The following is a 19,525-nucleotide window of genomic DNA, read 5'->3' on the forward strand; positions in this document are numbered from 1 at the left end:
TTTCCAATGGAGGGAACACCATGGGGCTGTTGGGGAACGGAACCCCGACCGGTGACGTCGGCCTACATCAACCACACGAGCTGCAGCTGCAACTACACTCACAGCAACAGCAACTAATTCAACAGCAACAGCAACAGCATCAGCAGCAGCAGCAGCAACAACAACAGCAGCAGCAGCAACAGCACCAGAAGCGTCAGCAACGTCACTATGGCGAATTCTACAACCACTACTTCTCCATGTTCCCGGGCACAACGGTGGGTGTAGGAGTGAGCGCGGATGCGATCGGAGCAGGTATGGAAGGGCGCACCTGTTCGTCCGAGAGCCCGTCGGGCAGTCCGCCGACGATGGGATCACCGCTGAGTGGCGCACCGGGACGCCCGTACCGTCACAGTGTCGTCAGCTCGCCACCGAACCATAGCTCCTCGCCGCTCCATGGCAGCTACTACCATCACCATCATGCGACCGTTTCCGGCTTCCAACCGCCCGAGTACCATTGCCTGAGCGTCATGACGCCGGACGAGGCCGCTATGGCCGGTGGCGGTGGTGAAGCTGGCAGCTACAATCTGCTAGCGACGGCCATCCCCGGTGGCGAGCAGCACCACTACCACCAGCAGGGCCCGCATGTGCTGGTGGCGGATCAACTTCACGTCTCGTTCGACCAGTACATGGGGGGTCCGACGGCTCATCAGCAGCTGCTTCCAGCTGCAGCCGGCACGCGCCGCACCGCCGAAGAGACCGCCAAACGCCAGGGTGACGAGGAGGAGAAAGAGAGCCTGCCGGCAGCGGAGCTCCCGGTGAACGCACCATCCGGTACCCTGCACCACCGCGGCCACCGTCAGCAACAGCACATAGCCGCCGACCTGTCCACCTCGGGCTCGGGCTATCAACACCGCAATGGAAGCGAAACCACCGTCGCAAACACCCTCCCGTCAGCCGAAAAGCAGCGCACCAGCAACGACCAACAGCCGACGCCGCCGTCGGCAACACCACCAGCGACGGCCACTCAGACGCGAGGATCTCTTACGTTCGCGACGTCAGCGGCTAGCGACTGCTCGCCAACGCCAGGACTCGCCTACAGTGCCAGCTATACACCGCTCCACAATGGGCAGGGTGCCAGCCTCGACGAGCGGTACGTGCAGGCCGAGGTCGCCCCCGGTATGCTGTTGCATCATCCCACCCCCGAAGAACAGATCACGCCCTGCGCCATCACCGTCAGCGCGACCGGTGCCATGTTCAACTATCCGACCAACATCCCGTACATGCCACCGATCGGACTTACCACGGTCGACGTTGCCGCTCAACCGCATCACCTCATCCACCAGCACCATCACCAGCAGCAACAGAACCAGCACCAGCACCTCCAGCAGCAGCAGCAGCAGCAGCATCATCAGCAGCTTCAACAGCACCAGCTGCCACTGGTGCAGCAACAACTACACCACGGTCTCGGCAACCATCAGCACCAGCATCAGCACATCCAGTACGCCGCAGCGGGAACCAGTGCCGCTGAACAATTCTACGGCTGCCCCTAGCTCGTCAGCCCGGTCGTGACCTCTGTAAAAAGCTACAAAGTTAGTATAAGCATACGCAAAGTGTACGGAATGTAGCAAACGTCCGTCTCGATAAGAAAGCTCGAACTTCAGATAGCGGTAGAAGTATTAACCTGGCATGATATCCAGGTCCGGGATGGTCCGTGCGGTTACCCCACGCGCATGGGTTCAACTCCCCAAAAGCAAGACGAGTGAGGACTGACTTATCCATTTAAGCAAAGAACAGGAAAAAAATCTAGAAGAAGTAGAAGTTTAGCAGAAGATCGGTACGAAGCGAGAGGCATATGAGAGATCTCCAATAACCATTAGGTTGTGTGTGATGGACGACTGCGCCGAGTTCGAAGAGGAGGGGGAACTACTGCTCAAATCCACTCCTAGAACATTTGTGATGACGTCGTCGAAGCATAAAAAGGATATCTGTGGGCCATTAAGATGGGGGACACACCACAACGTTCTCATGAAAACAGGACGCATAAGTTTGGCACGACTTCGGCATAGTTTTCCAATCAACAAATGATCTGAAAATCACCAACGGAATTCGTAATTGATGATGATATGTGGGGAATGGTTGAAAACATTCATCATCTAACACTTAGATTATCTTTTCCCTTTTGTTTGTTTTTTATTTCCCAACGCCTTTTTTCTTATCAACGTCTCCAAAGTTCTTTTCCATTTTCTTATTCATGCGATCTGCACATTAGTTAAGCCATTTTTTTTAGAAAATTCTTCAACGAGCAGCACCGACAAGTTGTCCCAGTGTAGCTAGACATAAGTCTGGCATTTGTAACATCTGTCATCTTTCCGGTTAGCGAAATTTTTACAAAAAAGTTGAATTACTTACGCAAAGCTATATGACTTTTCACTGGAAAAGTAAAATAGACCTTGCGAGCCTACCAAATGTGCCTAGTTGAACTAAAGTAATGGATTTGATGACGATTCAAGTGGATGGTTTCGACCGGAGCAATGCTGGTGCTCAAGCACCGCAATAGTATTAATAACCTTTTTATGTAAAATGAAAATAAATAAACTCAACTTCACTCAACCCACCGATTGTACCAATTGCATATATGGTCCGGGGGTTTGAGAAACGTGCGAAACGAATGGCACGAGGAAACGTGCTCATCACTCGCAAACGGTATTATTCAAGCTGCTGTATGAGACATTCTTATAGGCCATAATAAACGATACATCCCATCCACGATGTGCGCAGGTTTTCTTACACAGGTACCACTAAAAGTAAGAACAAAGTTTAAGTAAAAAGGTAGAACTTTACTACACTTACTTTTCTCTGGTTAGTGTGAAAAAAAAGGAACAAAGAAAGTTATGACCATCTAAAACTGTTTCTTTATTTATATTCCTTCATTTTACCCAGAAAATCGTTTGCAAAAAACAAAAGATCGTTTGCACTTGATCCGTAACGTTTTCGTATAAGGTTTCGTCAGTGTTAAATCTGTTGCTCCCCGGTGGGGCTCGCGGAAAACATTACGTTCCTCTTACGCTTTTGTACAACGGCCATACATCCGCATCCGTGCGTGAACCCTAACCACACCAACAATCGGTCACACATCTATTCAGGTACGAGATGGGATGGGGATGTTTTTTGGAGACAGAGCCGGAAAATAACGTATGTTTGTGTGTGTTTGTTAAACAAAAAACCGTGATTAAACGAACGTTTGTCATATGCGACCGGAAACTACAAAAAGAACGAACTCGCAAATGTGTATAATGTAACGGAAAAGAGAGAAAAGGTAAAACAAAATATATATGTATACGCGTCATCTCCCAGCATGGCATCAAGATTCGTGAACCCTTCGCGACGAGGTGGCTACGAGTTGCGGATGCCGAGCGCCTGCTCCAGCTCGGCACGCTTCTGGTTAACCTTCGTGAAGAAGTAGCGCGACACCGCCTCCTGCGTCCACGGCTGGTAGTAGAACTCGGCCCGGCGCTCCTCCTCCGGATTGCCGACCACGTCCGTCATCGCCTTGAGGTCGCGCTTCTGCGACACGATCCATTTGTGGATGAACGTCTGCGGGTCCTTGGCGAAGCTGAGGAAGAACTCCCGGTTTGTCTTCAGCTGGTTGATCGTCTCGACCGTGTCGTGGATCTTGCCATCGAGTGTCTGGATCTCCTGCTGGCTCGCGGTGCTCATGAGGAAGCTGTTCATCTGGTTCTTCAGCGAGTCGTCGACCTCGACATCGATGTCGTAGCAGGCCGTCTGCTTGTTGTCCAGGCTGCCCTCGACCGTGATCACGTGGTTGATCACGATCGGGTCGGGTGGGTGCAGCAGCGGATTGAGGCGCTGCGGTATCTCGGCGAACTTCATGCGCTGGCAGCCGAAGATCTGCTCCAGGTACTTGTCGCACACGATGTACTCGCGCTCGTGAGCGTCCTGCAGGCGGTGCGTCTTGATGTACTGCCAAAGGGCCGAGATGATGACCGGGCGCGTTTGCGTGTGCACGCCGAGCAGCCGGGCCAGACGCGGATCGAGCTTGAACTGCAGCGGCTGGTAGTCGAGCAGCAGGAGAATGGTGCAGCGCACGTTACGGTCGCCGGGCCGCTTCACCTGAAACCCGTCCGTCTCCTGGGTCGTGTGCGTCCGGTGCCACTCGACCAGATGATTGTCCGGCCCGTACAGCTCCTTATCCAGCTCGATCACGAGCGACTTGAAGAAGCTGCTGAACTTGCGCTTCACCTTGTTCGGGTCGTTCTTGCTGCCGTCCTCGAGCAGGCGGCCTTCGACCCGCAGCTCCCAGGACGCGACCAGCCCGCTCGCATCGCCACCCATCTGCTGGGCCGGATCCAGCACACCGTCCGGTGGCTCGCGGCTCGGGTAGAACGTGTTCGAGATGAAGATGCGCAGCTTGCGCTTCTGCTTCATTGGACGCTTCAGTGCCTCCTGGATGTCGAGCCGCTTGCGCATAATCGTTGCGTCCAGCTTACGCTCGAAGGCGAGCAGATCCATGTAGGCCTGCGATTCCGGCACCAGGTCACGCACCTTTTGCGGTAGTATCTTGTCCGCCAGCTTCTTTTTCTTCTTTGCCTGGTACTCCCCCCTAACAAAGTATAACAAATCGATGGTTATTTTACAATCAAACAAGCAATACGTAATGAGATTTTACGATAGCCTCTTTTAAAACATAAGTATGTAACAAACAACACATCCGCATGCTGCTACAAACATAATTTTCCAACGTAAAAGTTCACGAAAACATGAAAATCGTGTTACGTGTTGTTCATTGAACATTACCAGAACCGAATCTATATGAAGCGCATTTGTAAGACCGCGTCCACACGGCATCGTAGCGTAGCGATTTTGACACTCCGTCGTAGTGTCAACTATTTTTTATGGCCGTGGCTAAGGCCTCTCGACCAACATTTTCACTACGACGGAGTGTCAAAATCGCTACGCTACTATGCCATGTGGACGCGGGGTAAAATGAATGAAATGAACGGCTCTCCATGAAACGGCGCCGCCCAACATGGATCGAAAAATAAAAACGAATGCAGGTACAGAAGCATTGAAATTGCGTCATCTACCTACTTTGGCCAAGTTCGTACAAGAAACCGACTCATTGCCATTACTTACGGCTTGTGTTGAGACGCGTTGCGGTCGGCGCCGCGTTTGCTACCGCTACCGGAGCTTCCAGCCATCGGAGAACCGCGCATGTTGCCACCCTGATATCCGGCCTGCATTGGTCGCTGGTGGAGATGTTGACTTTGCGGTGGCGGACCACCCATTGGTGGCTGCGGGGAATACCCACGAACCTGGACATGGTCGACATGGAGAATTGGATATGCTATCGTTAGAAGCGATCCCTTGCCGTCTGTAAAATGCGATTGCTGTGCTTACCCCGTATGTGTTTGGTTGGGCTCCGTATGGCCGCATCACCGGTGCACTAGACGGTCCGGGGGAACCATAGCGCTGCGGCATCCCACCGGCTGGCGGAAATCGTTGTGCCATTTTTGTCCAGTGAACGCCACAAAGGATGCACTATTGCATGGCTCACCTGCAGTAAAATTAAATAATGGTTTCCCCTCGCTGAACTGAAACTAAAATGGAGAACGAGCAACGTAATAAAAACAACACCAAATGCTGACAGCGTCGTTCGGTCGCTCATTGAACGCCTGCGACAAATGAGTGCCGACGTTTGTTTTACTTTTCGTCACCGTGAGTTACTTGACGTTTTACATTCGGTTTGTAGCAAGTTGTATACATGTGCTATATGGAAATATTTGAAATGGCTGCTATAACAAAAAAATCTCTATTGCTGATAAATAATTTCGTCGACAAAAGAAATGGCAAAAATACCAGAACAATGAGAAAATTTCTCTACTTGATACCAGCTCTACCAGTTCACCTAATGATGGCAGAAGCACAACAAACCGTTTATATCGTAAACAAAACCAACCAAAACAGGTTTTAATGTATTTCAAACAATACAGAAAGATACAGAAATGATGGTCTGCAAAGGAATTAGCCAAATCGAAAACCAAGTTTGCCGTCTCCTGCTTTTTCCGTGTGTATACGGTGCGTGAAACTAGCCCTTTGCTTTAACTTTGACAGCTTGCACTTTGACAGCTTCTTTCATTTCGGTCGGGTACGTGAGCGTCCCTGCATTAAGGTAGCCATCATTGTCGTAAAAAACCATTGAACGAAGCGGCGCTAGTCGAACTGCTTTTGCAATACAAGTCGTCGGAATTCAACGAATCAAGGTAGGAAAGGAGTAAGACTTTGTCATCTACATCCGATTGCCGTCGGTTTTGCGGAAAGTGTAGCGTTGGCTAAGGAGACGCTTGCTTTTCGGCTCGAGCTGGATTCCGGCTCGCCTGGACGAGTACATCTATTTGCCGTGCGTTACAGTTCACACCTATTGTCTTATTGCCGGGTAGGTAGTTGAGAAGAGTTTTACAAAATGGAGCCGGTATAAAGTTTGCGTGGCTTTGCTCTGTTTCCAGCGTTTCGGACATCTTGCGCTAGTGGTTGAGGCTTTGCAAGCCGGTGGCTGCTAAATCGCGCCCGTGGCTGCGTGTTTTCGACGTGCGCGTCGTTTGTGCTTGCGTGCATGTGTGTACGCGCGCGCGTGTACCTCATCGATAAAAGAAACGACCGTTTGGTTTTAGCCACACATTTACATACCTAGAGCACGTAAGTTTTATCGTCCGCTTGTACGCTGCCATATTGTCAAAATGCATTGAGGTATGTAGAAGGTAAACATGTATTGCAATTTTGTGTTTCTGTTTTATCACAGCAATCCTCGCACTCAGCCAACCAACGATCAACTGGAATAGTGCGATAGCGCGGGCAAAACCGTCACAATAAACTACTCAAGATGGATATAAATTCCATGAGCTTGGATGAAATCATACGGCACCAGAAGCTCCAACGTAACCAAAACGCCGCACGGCCGAAACCACCGGGAGGCAGAGGAGGAGGTCATGCCAATGCATCCGGACATCAGTGGCCGTCGACCAACAGGGGGCAACGCCCAGCGAACCAAGTGCGCGATGCACGCGATGTTATATATACTAAAATTCGAAGCAAAATGACGGACGCTCGAGAAAAACTCGTACAAAAGAACCGGCATATTGATGCGCGGGTTAAGTTACGGAACCGTGCTTACGAGGCACAACGGCGAGCTGCCTTGAACGGTGCCGGAGGTAGCGGTGGTGGCGGCAGACGCCACTCGCACGCAAATTCCAACCGTGGCGGTCATCATCATCGCACAAACCGTCACTACATGGATTTGGATGCGGTTCACGAGTCGAACGGCGACCGGCTGTACACCACATCCAGTGGCGGCCAGAAACGGTCGAGTCGGTCGACGTACATGGATTTGGATGCGGTTCACGAGTCGAACGGCGACCGACATTACAGCACATCCAGTGGCGGCCAGCAACGGTCGAGTCGGTCGACCTACATGGATTTGGATGCGGTTCACGAGCCAGACGACGATCTGCTGTACACCCCGACCCGGCGCCAACCATTATCGCTCCTTGACATCCCGCCGACGCCGCTATCGCGTACGGTGAGCAACGAGATGTGGTCTGACATGCCGCCACTGCCTCGCTTCCGCTCCGGGCTCGGCGGGTCGTCCGACACTCCACTGTCGCCCCTCCGCCCGGTTTCGCTCGTCGATTTGCCGTGGTCCGACCCGTTCGAAAAGTACGAGCGCCTGCCGCGCCCGCAACTGTTCAACCAGCCGGACGCCGCCCTAATGGTGCCATACGAACCGACGCCACGCCAGCCACGCGGAATTCTCCGCAAATCGTCACCGCCACCACCATCGAGCGACGGAGCAAAGGATTACGCGACGAACATCAAGGCTCGGCTCGAGCGCGCCCCAAACGCAGCTGAATCGATGGGCATCTTCGCGAAGATGTCCGATCCCTTCAAGTACAAGCCGGCCGCCCAAAGCAAACCGGCCACCGTGACATCGGCGGTGGTGTACCGCGGCTCGTCGGCGGCTCCTCCGCCACCACCGAAAGCCGGGTACCGTATTGTCGTCAGCAACCTGCATCCTAAAGTTGTCCACGAGGACATCGAGGTAAGTGAAGGTTTGTCACGTGATATGTTTCAACGTGAAATGTAAAACCAAATCAATATCGAGAACGCTAGCGATCATTCACGATTTTGTCTTAATGTGTTTCGTCTTCTTCTCAACTTTAGGAACTTTTCGCTGACATCGGTGACCTGATTGAGACGCGCCTGGTACGCCCGGGCATCGCCGAGGTGATTTACCACACGCTGCAGGATGCAGAGAAGGCAGTGGAAGTGTACCACAATCGCCAGCTGGATGGCCAGCCGATGAACTGTCTGCTGGTGAATCCGCGGTACACTAGCACACAGCAGCCACCGATATTCCACACCTTCTAACAGCCAGCTGTGATAAGTCCCAGGGAAGCCCGCGGGATGCACCCACGGTGGTGGGCGAGTGAGCGGGAGTCGTAACAGTTAGTATATTTCAGGTTAGGAGTTAGGTTCGATTTTGATTGCTATGCAAACAGCCGGAACATCATACGCACGTTTGCATGCGGAGGAAGGAAGCGTACAGGAAAGGTGGCCGATTAGAACTAGCGAGGCGATTCTCATAGGTTTACTGTTTGGTATTGATGCGAGCAATAGTTCCATCGTTCCACTGACCATTATTTTTCTTTTGCTCATTTTTCTTCGATTTTTTAATTCTTCAAAACAAATCAATCATATGTGCAGCGATGAACTCTAATGGTAAAAGGTACCAATCAGAAAAGGAGTTAGGTTCGATTTTGATTGCTATGCAGCTGGAACATCATTCGCACGATTGCATGCGAAATAGGGAAGCATATTGGAAAAGTGTCCAATTAGAGCTGCCGAGACGATTCTCACATATTTGCAGGTTAGTATTGAATGGTAGCAATGCTCCACCGTTTAATTGATCATTATTTTTCCGTTTTCTTCAACTTATTAATTCTTCAAAACATAATGATCATACGTACAGTGATGGAATTTAATTGACAAAAGGTATCAATCGATAGACGACCAGCGTAACAGTTAGTATATTTCAGGAAAAGAGTTAGGTTGGATTGCTATGCAAAAGCTGGAATATCATTTGCACGTATGCATGCGAAGGAAGAAGGTAGGAAAGTCATTCGATTAGAGCTACCGAGGCGATTCTCACATGTTCACAATTTGGTACTGATGGAACAATAGTTCCATCGGGTAACAGACTCACTTTTTTCTTCAAATTTTTTAAATTCCTACGTAAAGCCCTGAAATCTACTTGCAACAAGGCATGCGTCGAACGACCAGCTAGAATATATATGTCGTTTTTTGAGCGTTGGTAGAATCACTAACTAAAGTTTAAATTTCCTTCAAACTTTAATTTAAATTTTCAAACTTATATAGAACACAAACAGAAGAGATGAACGAACGGATAGATCGTATTGTTCCGAATTGGAGGTAAAAACGATAGGAAGCGCAAGAGCGATCAGCTCGCAAGCTCTTTTTTCTTTAGTTTGATGGAAACAAAATTTCCCGCGCGAATAATTCTCTTCTTCTGATTTATATTTTCGTACAAGCTAACGCTTTGCATGAGATGAAATACCAATGAAAAAATGTAAAACTGTGTCCTCAAATCGCCAACTTCTCGCCATTCCTAACGTTACACCGTTGGCCTCTTCATTCATCCGCTTTGGCATGCAACACTTTTTTTTTTAATTCTATTTTAAGTCTAGTATACAGGTCAAATCAAAATTAGTCACAGCTCTCCCCAGCAATCATTTCTACGATAGGAACCTACTTTTCTTTTATTTTGTGGACACAGTTACTATTGTAATCACACTATCAGTATGCGCGTAGCTTAACCTTAAAGGCGTCTTAGGGCATTTTTTTTTCTCTCGCTCGAGTTCAGTCGATAGTTTTTCTTTTTTATTTACCGATAAACCTAATTTGAACGATAAAACGAATATGAACTGGATTGCCAAAAAGCTAACGTTGCGTCCTTTATTCAATAGCCATCCAAATCGCTTTCAATCTATACTTTTTAATTGTTTTTAGGTTAATCCAATGAAAAAGGTAAGGTGGATTTAACAAAAACATGTTCGTGTTAATTAAAATATTCTCCGCTCTATTCTTACATTTTATGGGTATTTATTTCAGAATACAAATTCTATTCAAAGCAGTATAGATATGATGAATGTGAAACACGCCTGTGCTTTTCCGCCATGGAATGTCGAAAGGCAACTGATGTTTGCAGTCAACCCCAAAACGAATGCGATTCCATTAATCGGAAAACACCCCCCGCCTGACCGATATTCCAATTTTCCTGATTAGCAAGGAATCCCCTCGGGAGAGGGTGTCGTCAATTTTTTAATGGTACATCCGACCCGGTATGTTACGCAACACTTGCCTGCGCCTAGTAATCTTTGCCCTTGCGGCAATCTGTTGCGAATACTCTAATTTATTGCCGTTTGCATTCGGTGCTCATTTCGGCCGATCCGGTCCCGTCGGCGTGCGGCGGTTAGTCTGCATCGAAACGTAGCTTCCAGCTGAACCGGTTTCGGTTTTCAACTTCGAGTAAAATTTGTTCTTAGCCTACGTTTGGGGTTGCACCGATTCGATTCGATCATAAGAAGGATTACCAGGTCGTTTGACGTTCATATTTCCCTTAGATCGTGGCAAGGCGACCAGTGTATAGTTGGGCATCATGAACGAGGAGGGGCATGTGGACGAAAGATGCAACGTTGAAGCTTCCGGCGACGGTGAACGGAATGTCGACGGCCGTGACGATAGCAGCAGTGGCGACAATATTAGTGGCACCATACCCGAAAGCAGTAACATTTCTAACGCGATCGAGGGTGATGGGTAAGATGATCTGTTTCTTGATATGTTTTGTGCCGTATTGAAAGTCCTTGTAAACAAAGCAATGTTCAAGTGGGCATGGGAAAGTCTTTGCTTCTTTGGCGTAAAGCATATCGCATTACTTATCCCCAATATTTGTGGAAGCATTAACTAGCTAATTAACTAATTCGGTTAGTGTTACGGCGCTTCGGTTGCACGGTTTGTGGGGGGATTTTACTTTCCAGCCAATTTGGTTCGATCAACCATTTCGATCAACTTCGTTCCCAAACTACCATCAACACCTCTCCTTCGGAAGATGACCGTCTTCTGCTGGAGCGAGGTAGCAATTGTTCTATGCAAATTGATTGGGATCAATCAGTTCCGATCAGAGAAGCCCTTGGCCACGTTTTGCAACGATAAAAACTCAATCGATTGACGAGGGAGTGGACTTGAACTTTAAAAAAATACGTGAAAGAGTGCAATCTTATTAAATTTTAATAGATGAACAAGTAAAATCGAAATACTGTAAAGATGGAAAAACCACACCAGTTTAAAATAATTGTAGAAAATGGTTTGATGTCAAAAAATGTATTCTCCAGAAACAGAAGTCAACGAAGTAGGCCCTGAACTAAGGAGGGATAATTTTGCGTTCGGTAAGATTGATTAACGAATGCTTTATTATTTAAAGTCGGTTAATTGGGCAGACAAACGTTGTCACAACTTACGTTCGTTGTTTGTTTTTCCTTTTGTAACAAAACTTTCGAAATGTAATAATATACCCTGGCGGTACATTGGGAATCGATTTGCCCAAATATTCTCATATTGTGGCGAATACAGCGTCAACCGTTTGGACCCAAGGCACTAATAGGATTACCGCGTTTGCCTGGTGTCGGCTGGTAATTGTGTGGTTGTTTCTTGTCCTCCACCAACAACGAGGCAAAGTGATTTCTAAGGATTCCGTTTTCTTTGTCGAACAAAGTTTGCCATGGCCCGAGCACGTTTCAGTTGCATTCTGGTCTTGCGCTCAGATAGTACCTTACCGTCTTTACGGTCCTTTCCCCCCGCGGTTCGTTCGTTCCGGGAAGTGAGTTTCGTTGAAACGCAGGTAGTGAAAATTAGCTAGTGCCGATCTCCACCCGCCGTTTGTCAACCAGCGCTCTCAACGGAACAAATAACAAGTAATAAATTTATCAATCCACACGCAAGGTCAGCAAGCAAAAGGCAACATTTAAGCAACATTCAATCGCACGTTTATCTCGTGTGCTAATTAGTGATAGTTGTGCAGGGTTTAGAGTTTGTGGTCACCAGGCCAAGGGGCGAAGAAGGGAAGCAAACTCGCGCAGCTCGTGTGGTTCTTGTAGTGACCGTGCCATTGTGTGGGCCATCGTTAGGCAGGTCCTGTCCAAGCAGTGTCACCGTTGTGTCCTCTGTGTGATTCCAGATCGAACTTGTCGCCGGTCAAGTCGTCGATCTCGGCCGTCTCGCTGCGCTCCTGGACGGCGTCAATCGGGACCGCCTCGTCGGAGGAATACTCGTACGACAACTACAGGGACGACGACGACGACGACGAGGACGAGGGCGCGGGCTCGAACCGACGGTTCTCCGGCCTGTCCACGTCACCGTTCGATCTCCGTCCGGCGGGTGAGCGGAAGGGCTCGGGCGCTAGCGCTGGTGGCACGAGGCGCAAAACGGTGGCGTTCGCACCGGGCAGCCCTGCCAGTGGCTCCACCGTAATTCGATTAGTGTCGCCCTCGATCAACATCTTCCAGACGCTGCTGGAAATCGGTGCGGAGTCGCGGATTAGCGCCGAGGCAAACGGGGACGGGGAGATGCGCACGTTGACGGAGCCCGGATCGCCCGGCGGTGGCGAGGACGGCACCGAGGCGGAGAGCCGTAGCAGCCAGCCGATGGCTTCCCTGGCCGTGCCGGAATCGGTGGACGATACGGGCGACGAAATGGATGATCCGCTGGCGGACGAAGAGGCTCGGTGAGTTTGGCGAAAAGGGGACCATTTTTAAGTGTGTCATGTCGTTTCATACCATAACTATTACTAGCATTCGTCGCACATGCCCTTTTGCACCGTAGCGTAATAGGCTTTTCGACAAAAATACTACTCTACTATTTCTACCAGATAGAGCCATTATTTCAGAGACTGACAGACATAGTATCCCTTTGCGCAATGATGCACTTTAAGTGGTTTCAACACCGGGCAAGAATGTATTACTTTTTTTATTATTTTAGGTTGTAAGCTGTAGAACCAATTAGTTAGCAATTGATCTTGAATCATACAGGAGCATATCAATGGATAGAATGTTAATACTGTCCAATATTTGTTGTACGTTTATCTGGACTTATACAACACTTACCTACCTACCAGCAGGAGCAATTTCTAAGATTATTATCAATCTTCCTTCCTCCGCACCAACCATAGCATTTGTGTAGTGAAATGTGTTTTACAACTGTGGACGTCTTTTTGTGAGTAAATGTGGTATTTTTAGTATCGAACCACTTGTTAAACTGGAAGCATGTTTGGAAGCAACTGGCTTAGGTTTGCCAAACCCAACTGATCATGTTTTAACGGACCCACTCTACTACTTGTTCGCCATCCGCCCCGCGCCCGTCCATTGGAACTGATTCTAAAACTGTGTCTCTTTCTTTTTTATTTTCTAGAATGCTTAACTTAGCCCGCATTGGGTGTCACGTTCAATTCGATAGCGACGTGATTAATAACGAAAAAGATGGCACTGCAGGCGGCGGACCGTCGAATGCTAATGCTAAAAAGTGAGTCTATTCATGCTTATATCCCTCGACCCAGTGGCGGAGGGAGGGGGAGGGGCGGGCTGGGACAAGGACGAAAACGAGGCGCCTGTTTTGGGGCCCGCACCGTTTTGATTTTCACGCCGCGGAACCGCCCGGAAACGCTTGGTGAAACCGGAACACACAGATGCAAGTGTAGCAAATTCGTAGTTTAAAAATGTAGAGAAGAGAAAAGAGGTTAACACTCGGAACGGGATACACACGGTCGTGATCGATTTCAAACGAAATCAGATTTCAAACAGCCGGTATTGCTTAAAATGAACAGGCTAGTTAGGAATGTGGGCCTTTCCCGAGTGTCCAAGACAGCTGAAAGGGCATAGAAAAAGGATTGTTAAAAGGATTTTACTAGTGACAACACACTATTAGTGCTAGGAATTGTTTCAAACTCAAAAAGTATCTACTATCTAACCTCACCCTCTATCCTGTAGTGGCGTTGCGTCCAAACGATGCTTACCCCCTAGGTTGGCTCTTAGCGAATTGACGTTGGCTCACAGCCGGAAGTAGTAGCATGTACGCGTTAATTAAATAAAGTGAATAAAACAATCATATGCAGCATAATTTGATTGAACTGTGTTTCGAGCTTTGTTTCTTCATTCAAATAATTTCACACCGTCAATCGATTTCCAGCAAGGAGCCAACCTAGAAACGATGTGCAATATGCGTTTTACCTTGCACATGTTATGGGTAACAGGATTTTTGTTGAAGCTTTTATTGAATGAAAGACTTCTACGCAGTCAAATACAGTCGGGTGACGAACCGAAGGTTTTTCTTTTGGGTGCATCTCCTGGCGCCTTTTAAGCCGTGAGAAAGTGAGAGACATGTTAGATTTTTAATATAAACCACTTCAATTTCCGGTTTAGGTTTCATTTGCTTACAGTATAGGTCTGAAGTTGTTTACCAATTTATGAAAATGAAAATATCTTCCGAGAAAAGCAATCCTTTTCGTAAGACAAGTGCTAGAGCATTCCTTTTCCATTATCATTCCTATCTATGTTTTCTTTGAAAAGATTATTCATTCTGTTTTCCCTTCGTTTATCTTCAGCGTTGAATCCGGTCGGCGTGAGATACGCTCTACGCCCGATTGGAGCGAAAACGCCGTCGCCGGGGACCACCTGTGGGCACCAACGTCCGCTTCCGGCGAGTGGTGTTACTTCGACGACGGTTGCACGGTAATATCGTTGTACCGGTTTGCTGTTTGATAGCCCCTACGAGCTGGCGCTGAGTGCTTAAACATTTATATCTTTCCCACATGTGGTCTAATCCTGCCAGCGACAAGGACCGCGGATGAAATGTGCCGGCTGTCACATCATCTGCCACGCCAGCTGCATACCGGCGATAATGGAGCGCAACGAACCACTGTGCAAGCCGACCTTCTGCGACGTCGACGTACGTCAGTACCGGGAGCAGACGAAGATCAGCCACCACTGGGTTCACTGCCGCATGGAGAAGGGAAAATGCAAGCAGTGTGGCAAGGTAGGGGATGGGGGATGGGAAGCTCACTTCACGGTGGTGATGAAATGAATTTTGCTATTTCTTCTGGGTGTCCAACAGGCGCTCCAAGGCAAGCTGTCGTTCGGCAGCAAGGAAACGGTCGCTGTTTCGTGCGCCTGGTGCAAGGATTCCTACCACAACAAGGACTCCTGCTTCAACCCGGAGCGGACGGGCGAGGAGTGTGACCTCGGTTGGTGACACAGCACACAAGCATGTGGTTTTAGACTATTGTCAGCCTTACTAATCGTTCTCCAACAGGGAAACATCGCAGCATTGTGGTTCCATCGTCGTGGATCGTGAAGCTGCCACCCAAGGGCAACTTCAAGTCGTCCCTCCGCAAGGCGATCCAGAAAAAGAAGAAAACGAGCAAGAAGCCGCAGGAAGCGGAGGAACTACGCACGTTCATCATCAAGCCAATCCCGACGGCCAACATTACGCCGGTGCTGGTGTTTATCAATCCTAAGTCCGGTGGCAACCAGGTTAGGGGACAATCAAACCGTTTTACCAGAACACCTATGCTCAAACGCTTTTTTATGTTCACTTCCTTAGGGTGCCAAATTGCTGCAAAAATTCCAATGGCTGCTGAATCCCCGTCAGGTGTTCGATCTGACCCAAGGGGGCCCACGAATGGGGTAGGTTCTTACAAAGAGAAGTGCACAGTATCACACACATCGCAAACACAGAGACGCTACTTTCCATTTCCCCTTTGACCGTAGGCTGGAGCTTTTCCGAAAGGTGCCTCAGTTGCGTGTTTTGGCCTGCGGAGGTGACGGTACCGTCGGCTGGGTGTTGTCCGTGCTGGATCAGATCAACTTTTCTCCCCCACCGGCGGTGGGCGTTCTCCCGCTGGGCACCGGAAACGATCTAGCCCGTTCGCTTGGCTGGGGAGGGGTAAGTAAAAAACAAACAGATTTTGCTTCTTCACAAATCGAGATTTTTCTGGGTTTTCAACTTGTTGCATACTGTGTACTCATTCAGGGATACACCGACGAACCGATAGGGAAAATTTTGGAAAACATCGGTAGCAGTGACACCATCCTGTTGGACCGCTGGAACTTAAAGGTGACGCCGAATGAGGCGGCCGCTGCGAACGCGGCGGATGGGAAGGATAATCTGCCGCTGAATGTGGTGAACAACTACTTTTCCCTCGGCGTCGATGCTCACATCGCGCTCGAGTTTCACGAGGCAAGAGGTAGGAAGGCGGCCGGACGAGCGGGCGGGCCAGGTTGGGAACAGATTAAAATGTTTGTCTTTTGCCATTTCTCGCAGAGGCGCACCCGGAGAAGTTCAACTCTCGGTTGCGCAACAAGATGTTCTACGGTCAGGCCGGTGGCAAGGATTTGCTCAAGCGAAAGTGGAAGGGTTTGGCCGAGTTCGTGAAGCTAGAGTGCGACGGGAAGGATCTGACGCCGAAGCTGAAGGAGCACAAAGTGCATGCGATCGTGTTCCTCAACATCAACAGGTGCGTGCGTAGGGTTTATACGTAGCTGTTCGTTGCGTGACCTATCTATACGATCCTCCTTTGCAGCTACGGTGGTGGCACCCACCCGTGGAACAAATCCGGGGGCCAGTTCGAGCCAGCCACTGACGACGGAATGATTGAGGTGGTTGGGCTGACCACCTACCAACTGCCCTTGCTGCAGGCCGGCGGCCACGGTACCTGCATTGCGCAATGCAAATCGGCCACGATCGTCACCTCGAAGACCATCCCGATGCAGGTGGATGGCGAGGCGTGCAAGCTGAAACCATCCACCATCGAGATGACGCTCCTGAACAAGGCCGTCATGCTGGCGAAGAAGAAACCGGGCCGAGCAAATGTCCCGTAAGCAACAGTTTGGAGCGTGTGTTTCCCTTTTCTGATTGTCGCTTCGTTGCGTGTTTCGGTACAGGTTGGAGAAGCTCGAATCGCTGAACGTGAAGCTTGCAAAGATCATTATGTCCGACTACGAGCAGCATCATTACGACAAGGAGCTGCTACGGCAGGCAGCAGTGGATCTCGGAACGTTGGACCTTCCCGTCACGGATCTGGAGCAGCTTCGCAACATTATCAACAAATTCTCCGAGGAGCAGCCGGACAGTCCGAAGCTGTCGCCCGACTGGTGCTTTATAGATTGTAAGCATCCTCCTACTAGCTTGTTTGGCGAACGAAATATTGTAGTCTAATTGTACAACGACATTGCAGCTTGCACGGCGGAAAGATTCTTCCGCATCGATCGGGCGCAGGAGCACCTGCACTTTCTAACCGACATTGCAACCGACTGCCTGTTTGTGCTCGAGCAAGAGTGCCCAACGATGCCCCAGACACCGCAGAAGGAGTTTCCGACTCCGAGCAGCCAGATCAGCCTCGAGTCGATCGCTAACGGCGAGTCGAGCAAAATCGGCGTTTCGTCTCCATCGAACGTCAAACTCCATGGCCTATCGCTGGACGAAACGGTTGCGATGGATCCGAAAAAATCGGGTGAGTGAAGATGCAACGAGGGTACAACCCTACGGACGATATTTTAAAGTCTCCAAAAATTCCAGAAGTTCGCGATCTTCACGACCCTTCCAGCAACCGTAAACTACCGGAACGTGGTGTATCGGCGGACAATTTCGGAATCGATCAGAGTCTTGATCAAGTGGTTAATTTTAAAAGGTAATACGGTTGGTCGCAAACATAGAAAATCATTCATTCAGTTCCGTTGTGTTCACGTCATCCCACCGGCTGTTTACATCCATTTGCAAGTACCCCAAGTGATCATTCCAAGATACATGACTTACTACGAGTGTTAAAACTGATCTCTTATTCACCATTTGGCGGAAAAGTTTCCACGAACGACTGTTTGGACTCAATGAGGATGCGTTTGGCTTCAGGTAAGCACTCGTTTTATGCCATTCAGGCTTTTATCACGCGACTGACGAGATGAAAATGGTTATGTCGTCAACTGAAGCTTAAGTATGTAACATTGTGATTGAGCATGTGTAAATATAATGTCGGTTTAATTTCCTAAATAATACGTGTAGTACAACACCCTGCTTAACGTTCCTTTGTAATTCTATTTCGATAGTAATTTACTGGAAAAAACAACTGATGTCTTGATAAGAGCAGCAAAGACGGGTAACTTGGCGTTGGTAAGTAGTAGGTTCTTGAACGATGTTTTGCTCAACCGGGATGGAATAAGTTTGCAAAGCAAACCTAGCATGTTCAAAATAATTGCCTATTTTTTCAACCCGTTGCCACAGCTGAAAGAGCTACACTTCCAAGGATACTCTCTGCTGTCGATCGACTCGACTGGCCAAACTGCTCTTCACCATGGTGCTCGCGGTGGCCATAAGGACATCGTTCGATACCTCATCTCCTACGCACCCAACACGATTATCAACATGATCGACAACGAATCGTGAGTTTTTCACTTTCTATCCTTACTCCTAAAGCTTCCGACGTCTAGTCGGAGTATCTGTTAAACTTGGTTTCTCTTCTTTCCATTCCGATAACCAGTGGTCAAACTGCGCTCCACAAGGCGGTCGCTAACAAACATCGCAGCATCTGCTACATGCTCGTCGCCGGCGGTGCGAATCTCAACATCCAGGACCAGAAGGGTCAAACGGTGCGCATGTTGGCCGCGAAGATGGACGACTACGAGCTGGAGTCGTATTTGGAAAGTATGTGTTTAGATTTGAGAAAGAAAAGCGAAACCTCTTGTCGATGCTAATTCCCACGATTCTCGTTTGGTTCCATTGCAGATCAGGAAAAGTTTCAGCTGAACGACTTCCGCAACAACACATGAGACCGGACAGTGGAGTGAAACGGTGCTTACCGATTCTCAGATCTCTTCTCTTACTCGACGTTGTGTTATGTTTGCAACCGTATTTTATTGCGAGCAGTTCATTCTTACCTGTACCAACCAATTCCGTTAGAATGTGCCAGCAGCTTCGCTATATGTCACTGCTGGTGTAGAAAATTATGCATTAAACTATCTAAAGGTCACTATCCGTCAAGCGAGCGTAGCGTAAGATATGGTTACCGGATTGAACGGTGTTATTTGTCGTTTGTTTATTCGCAAAAAAAGGCCCAACACTTACAGTACGATCCTGAAATGCATGCACTGACCAACATTCTTATTAGGCTTAACAATGATGAAAATTGATCGGTAGCGATCTAGTTTTACTTATAAGAGACGCGCTTAGCCGAGGCTTGAAGGTGAGAAGGTACGATGAAGGAATGGTTGATAGAAGGTATTTGTTAACCAATAAATGGTTGGAATAAAAAGAATATTGCCGACGATTTGTTTGCCTGTCCTCATCGTTTATCAGGTTATTATTCATATTCATATTCATATTCATGTTCATGTTCAAGCTGCTTCAGATTTATATG

At 48.7% G+C, this 19,525-nt stretch overlaps 3 protein-coding genes across 3 annotated transcripts; 2 read left to right on the forward strand and 1 right to left on the reverse strand.

Moving 5' to 3' along the window:
- Nucleotides 1-3,372: 3,372 nt before the first annotated feature.
- Nucleotides 3,373-5,645, reverse strand: LOC131291329 (brahma-associated protein of 60 kDa-like). The gene is made up of 3 exons (XM_058320527.1): nt 5,398-5,645; nt 5,134-5,312; nt 3,373-4,600 (listed from the first exon to the last, which is right to left on the reverse strand). The coding sequence occupies exons 1-3, from the start codon at nt 5,506-5,508 to the stop codon at nt 3,373-3,375; spliced, it is 1,518 nt and encodes a 505-aa protein (XP_058176510.1). The 5' UTR covers nt 5,509-5,645.
- Nucleotides 5,646-6,804: 1,159 nt separating this feature from the next.
- Nucleotides 6,805-8,747, forward strand: LOC131290512 (uncharacterized). The gene is made up of 2 exons (XM_058319664.1): nt 6,805-8,092; nt 8,215-8,747. The coding sequence occupies exons 1-2, from the start codon at nt 6,878-6,880 to the stop codon at nt 8,419-8,421; spliced, it is 1,422 nt and encodes a 473-aa protein (XP_058175647.1). The 5' UTR covers nt 6,805-6,877; the 3' UTR covers nt 8,422-8,747.
- Nucleotides 8,748-10,729: 1,982 nt separating this feature from the next.
- Nucleotides 10,730-18,938, forward strand: LOC131290513 (eye-specific diacylglycerol kinase). The gene is made up of 20 exons (XM_058319665.1): nt 10,730-10,887; nt 12,305-12,850; nt 13,534-13,644; nt 14,723-14,849; nt 14,950-15,153; nt 15,232-15,361; nt 15,430-15,650; nt 15,721-15,803; nt 15,888-16,062; nt 16,150-16,363; nt 16,441-16,633; nt 16,700-16,993; nt 17,061-17,284; nt 17,354-17,629; nt 17,695-17,806; nt 17,977-18,024; nt 18,219-18,282; nt 18,394-18,551; nt 18,650-18,813; nt 18,895-18,938. Exons 1-20 carry the CDS (start codon nt 10,730-10,732, stop codon nt 18,936-18,938), a joined length of 3,546 nt encoding a protein of 1,181 aa, XP_058175648.1.
- Nucleotides 18,939-19,525: the final 587 nt, after the last annotated feature.

The sequence above is a fragment of the Anopheles ziemanni genome, chromosome X, assembly GCF_943734765.1.
Source record: "Anopheles ziemanni chromosome X, idAnoZiCoDA_A2_x.2, whole genome shotgun sequence".
NCBI classification, from domain to species: domain Eukaryota; kingdom Metazoa; phylum Arthropoda; class Insecta; order Diptera; family Culicidae; genus Anopheles; species Anopheles ziemanni.

What these genes read in the sequence shown, in the direction of transcription:
- LOC131290513 (XM_058319665.1), top strand. Translation starts at nt 10,730, where the DNA reads ATGAACGAGGAGGGGCATGTGGACGAAAGATGCAACGTTGAAGCTTCC. An exon ending in CTGGCGGACGAAGAGGCTCG is followed by an intron (nt 12,851 to 13,533) that starts GTGAGTTTGGCG and finishes TTTATTTTCTAG; the next exon opens with AATGCTTAACTTAGCCCGCA. An exon ending in GTTCGCTTGGCTGGGGAGGG is followed by an intron (nt 16,063 to 16,149) that starts GTAAGTAAAAAA and finishes GTACTCATTCAG; the next exon opens with GGATACACCGACGAACCGAT.
- LOC131290512 (XM_058319664.1), top strand. Translation starts at nt 6,878, where the DNA reads ATGGATATAAATTCCATGAGCTTGGATGAAATCATACGGCACCAGAAG. An exon ending in TTGTCCACGAGGACATCGAG is followed by an intron (nt 8,093 to 8,214) that starts GTAAGTGAAGGT and finishes TCTCAACTTTAG; the next exon opens with GAACTTTTCGCTGACATCGG.
- LOC131291329 (XM_058320527.1), bottom strand. Translation starts at nt 5,508, where the DNA reads ATGGCACAACGATTTCCGCCAGCCGGTGGGATGCCGCAGCGCTATGGT. An exon ending in CCCAACCAAACACATACGGG is followed by an intron (nt 5,313 to 5,397) that starts GTAAGCACAGCA and finishes GACCATGTCCAG; the next exon opens with GTTCGTGGGTATTCCCCGCA. An exon ending in AACGCGTCTCAACACAAGCC is followed by an intron (nt 4,601 to 5,133) that starts GTAAGTAATGGC and finishes ATACTTTGTTAG; the next exon opens with GGGGGAGTACCAGGCAAAGA.